At 31.0% G+C, this 4934-nt stretch overlaps 1 protein-coding gene across 1 annotated transcript; it reads left to right on the top strand.

Annotated features, from left to right (window-relative positions):
- The first annotated feature begins 3050 nt into the window (after positions 1-3050).
- On the top strand, positions 3051-4452 carry LOC145100432 (inorganic pyrophosphatase 2-like). The gene is made up of 4 exons (XM_079037708.1): positions 3051-3229; positions 3351-3472; positions 3549-3735; positions 3860-4452. Exons 1-4 carry the CDS (start codon positions 3092-3094, stop codon positions 4196-4198), a joined length of 786 nt encoding a protein of 261 aa, XP_078893834.1. The 5' UTR covers positions 3051-3091; the 3' UTR covers positions 4199-4452.
- Positions 4453-4934: the final 482 nt, after the last annotated feature.

Here is a 4934-nt window from a genome sequence, read left to right as displayed (position 1 = left end):
CAAAATGTTCATCTTCCTACAGGATCACCACAAAAACACATGTTTCTCAACCGATTTGCTATTTGGCTTGATACAAATTATGAAGATGACATCGATGATGAAGCTCTTGGTGCGATTTTAGGGCAAGAATGAAGATTAATTGCTCTTCAAATACAACCCTAACAACCTCATTTATTGACTCATCAACCACCTCATCATCAATTTATGGACACATAAACAAGGGGAACTGGTTAAATGAGGGTGACCGGATGAAAAGGGCCAACATGTTTAATTTACTGGGTATCCTGAGTTATTTTATTCAAAAACAAAATTAGGGGACTAAAATGTAAATCTTTTCGAAATATTAGAATTTTTTTGAAAAATTCCTTATAATTTATTAATCTGTTTTCAACTAGATTGGAATTCTATGTTCTTCCACAAAGTGAGACAACGACTTGTGCATTTTGTATCATAAGTATCTATCTCTCTACCTAATAAAAACCTTTTTTTATAAAAACTTACATTCCACGTGTCATATCTTCGGCTATCCTCTAATTTTTTTCCCGCCCACTACTTCTTTGAAGAATCAAGATCAGCATCATGATCATCTCCTACTAATTAGGTATTCGGTTACCATATTTTCGTTTATATTTTTGGAATGCATATCAATCGCTACAACAAGAAATCAGGAAATCTTCTCCAAATTTAAATTGGATCTTATCTCAACTAAAGCTCCTATCTTCGACTTCTAATTTCCATCCCTTCTCCTTCCCATCATCTGCAACTCACCAAATCCACTGGAATTATTGGTCCCCGTTACTTAGTTGAGGTTACTACTCGACCTCATCCTCAAACCTTATTTTCCCTCCTTAATGCCCCTCTCTGCTTTCTTATCATGCTTGCTCATATTCAGCCGTGGGTTTTTTTTTTTTTTTTTTTTTTCAAATACATGTTTCAGATTACTGCCGCTGAAATTTATTTCAATTTCATATTTAAAAATCAGATATATGAAGGGTATGGAGATCAAAGTGAGTCTTCTGATGGAAAGAGTACGTCTTTATATGTTTATCCATATGTTTTTTGGTGTCTTCAATCAGTAACTCTTTTCGCACACCAACTGTTTGATAAAATGACTAAACCAAATTGTATAATCAGAAAACGACGTAAATCAGGCGGTAAGAGTGATTTGTGTTCTTGGTTGTGTAGAGTTTTTTTTTTTGAGTAGGTTTTAATGTTTGAATCTTTAAATTTTGAAGGCTTTGAAATGTAATTATCATTTGTATTGCAATTTTTTGACGGAAGACAATGGTCTAATTAACACTCATATTTTGAAATGAAATAAGAACATTCGTTGGATTGATTTAACTCTAACATACTTTTTTTTTCTCTTCATTTCAGTCCATAAAGTTACTAGAGTTTCAGTAAATGTCTTCCAACTGTTGACGAGAGGTCTAACTCAAGATATAAGTATGTTTATGATGATTTGCGTTTATGTTGATTAGGTGGAGAAGGTGAATAAAAACCGACGTTAATTATTGGAAGGATGAAAAGTCATATATGGTGAAGTGTCAATACCTTCTACTTTTGGTTTTCAGCTAACCACAGTGAATGACAATGTGGGAAACAATATGTATGTTACTGGGATTTCATCATGTTTTGGCACTAATATGAACAACTGGTTTGAAGCCATCACTGTACTAGCTCTACAACTACTTTCAAAGCACTTGCCAAATATAATAGTACAACCTTGTGGAGTAAGGGTTAGTGAAAATTCTGCATCTCAAACATCATTTTGGCTTGCCAAATATGTGTCACTCAATTGTTTTGTGATATTAGATAGAAAACAAATTATGCTATTATGTCGACACAAATTGCCTTTGATTGTACTGTAAGCTACATATTTTTTCCATATGAATTTGATGTGTATATCCCCTCAGTTTCATTAGATGCTTGAAAAGGTTGAATTATATTTAAATCTCATAATTTCTTGCAATCGATCAATTTTATAATATGTTATTTTATTGTATACTAATGACTTGTTTTTTAAAGTAAGATTTAATAATTTTACATGAAAATGTGATTAGTTAATTAAGGACTTTCACTTTTGATTGTAGAAATCAATTAATTTAAAGAATTTGTCTCTTAACTTGTCATAGTTCACTCATGTATAATATCATAATTTATGTTTCTATAATTTAGTTTATGGGAAATAAAAATATTTTTCATTATATTTGGAAAAAAAAATATTGTTTTATAAAAGATATTGTTTTGTTAAATACTTTATAGAATAGTGATTATTAAAAATGGTTTGTATATAGGCACGTTACATTAAGTTATTTTTTAGTTTTAAAAAAAGTTCGTACTTTAAAAAAAATTAATGTCATTGTTATTTTCAATATATCAAATTTTATATGTGATGGTATGCCATCATTATTTATTTATTTATTAACTATCACAAAAATGTAATAAATGCTATGCTCTTATTATTTATAATTAATTTATAAATTATTTTTAAATAAACATAAAATATTTAATAATATATTGTTTCAATGTGTTATATAAATAATTGTTCTTAAATTTTCTTATTAATTGTTACTTTTTATTATTTATTTTTGTTATTTTAAAATTTCAACCACGGTGTTTTGCATGAGTTATAACCTAGTTGTTGAATAAATTGATGCAATTTTAATGTAACCACATCCACACTTCAAGACATTTACGATTTATCGTATCTTTTCAAATGATTTAAAATTTACGAATATGGATAAACACAATATCATAAAATTCTTATCATATCATATATATATATATATAAAAGAATAAAGAAGAATCGAGTAATAAGTGGTATATTCTGTAATATATTATTATTCCCGCGTCTTTCTCTTTCTTTAAATTCTACATTAAACTCCTTATCAACCGTCCGATTACGCATCATCAACCACATGATCACATAACGGATGAGATTTATCCCCGCATCAGATATCGTAAATATTCAGTAATATTCCTTTGGCATCTTTACGTATATTTATAGCCTCCTTCCTAGTTCCTACTATCATCTTCAACACCCACCTCCGATCAAATACTCACCGGAGTTTCCATTATTCCGGTGACGATGTCAGGAATTGTGGTGATTTTCGACTTCGACAAGACAATCATTGATGTCGACAGCGACAATTGGGTGGTGGACGAATTAGGTGCTACTGATCTCTTCAACGAACTCCTCCCCACCATGCCCTGGAACTCTCTCATGGTACTCTGTTTTTTTCCCTTTATCTCCTCACAAGATTTCATGTCTTTTCGAGGAATTTATGAATGCCAAAGACTGATTATATACATTGGGACTTATGATTTTGTTGTGTGTACAAAAAAAGGCTAGGATGATGGAAGAGTTGCATCTACAAGGTAAAACCATTGAAGACATTAAACAAGTATTACACCATGTTCCTATTCATCCTCGGGTTGTTCCTGCCATTAAAGCAGCTTATGCATTAGGGTAACTAACTGAACTTTGATCATCAACTAAATAAACTCTGTTAGTGGTTTACTAATGTTTGTTGGATTTGTTTCAGATGTGATTTACGAGTAGTAAGTGATGCGAACACGTTCTTTATCGAAACTATACTGAAACATCTTGGAATACGAGAATGTTTCTCGGAGATCAACACCAATCCAGGTTTTGTGGACGATGAAGGCAAGTTAAGGATTTTGCCTTTCCATGATCATGGTTGCAACCTCTGTCCTCCCAACATGTGCAAGGTAAATTACTATTCTAGTTTTTACATTAATCTTTACTATGGTGTTAGTTACTTTGAACAAATCAAAAGTCTTGGTTAAACAACCTTACATTCTCTAAAATTCCAAGATTTCTGATTTCTTTTAGGGTAAAATAATAGAAAGGATTCAAGGTGAAGGAAAGAAAAGGATGATATATTTGGGTGATGGGGCAGGTGATTTTTGCCCGAGTACGAAGCTTGTAGAAGGAGATTACATGATGCCAAGGAAAGATTTTCCGGTTTGGAAGCTTATTTGTGAAAGTCGAGATCTTGTTAAGGCTGATGTTCGTGAATGGAATGATGGGGAAGACATGGAGTGCATCCTTTTGCAACTTATGGCTTCCATGATTTCGATTAAAGAGATGGAGAATTGTGTTGATAATAATGATACTAATCAATTGTTAGATTGCAAGCTTGAGAGAATTGCTCTTGGAGCCCTTGCTTGAGTATATTTGATATTTCATATGGACATATTAGGACGTATTGGAGTTGTCAATTCAACATAGGTTAAAGATATTCTAACTTTCTGAATAGGTTTTATATTTTTATCATATTCTAGTTGTAGTTTGTTTTGGTTATTTGATAATTTAAGTAAGATGAGTATCACACATATATTTTCTTCCACATCATAAGCCATTTAGAGAGGAATTCACTGAAAATATAGGCCTGGCAATGGCATAAAACTAAAAGATCATCAATATTTTTATATTATCTTCTGATATATAACGTTGGACTTTTACACAAGAATCTGTAGTAATTTGTACATAATATTTTTTTAGCTATGCTTTAGATGATTTAGATGATTGTATTATATAATTGTATAAAACACAATTTGTTATGTATTGCTAAAAAAATGTTACTATAGATCATTGCTCATTTATAAAACTAAATACTATTTCATAAGCATCATTGACAAACTTGGGGAATTTTGTTAACATACATTAATGGATATTAATAGATGTATAAATTAGCAAAATAATTATTCTGCCAACAACGCCATGTTATTTTTATGGCAAAATTCTTTTCTTTCCGAAGAATAATTTAATTCATATAAATCTCATCATGGATGGGATTAGATCACACAACTATGCGTTGTAGGGAAAAAGTAATTAGGAGTAAAATGCATACAAGCCTTACGAGTTTTAGGAGTAAAACGTATAACTCCTAAAGGTTTGTAAGGCT

The sequence above is a fragment of the Lactuca serriola genome, chromosome 4 (genome assembly GCF_051521515.1).
Source record: "Lactuca serriola cultivar US96UC23 chromosome 4, Lser_US96UC23_V15, whole genome shotgun sequence".
Classification (NCBI taxonomy): domain Eukaryota; kingdom Viridiplantae; phylum Streptophyta; class Magnoliopsida; order Asterales; family Asteraceae; genus Lactuca; species Lactuca serriola.
Note: the sequence above shows the minus strand (reverse complement) of the source record. Positions and strands in the feature narration are given on the sequence as shown.

Excerpts from the sequence above, each read along its gene's own strand:
- LOC145100432 (XM_079037708.1), top strand. The coding sequence starts at position 3,092 with ATGTCAGGAATTGTGGTGATTTTCGACTTCGACAAGACAATCATTGAT. Across the intron at positions 3,473-3,548 it reads AAAGCAGCTTATGCATTAGG|ATGTGATTTACGAGTAGTAA; the intron begins GTAACTAACTGA and ends GATTTGTTTCAG. Across the intron at positions 3,736-3,859 it reads GTCCTCCCAACATGTGCAAG|GGTAAAATAATAGAAAGGAT; the intron begins GTAAATTACTAT and ends GATTTCTTTTAG.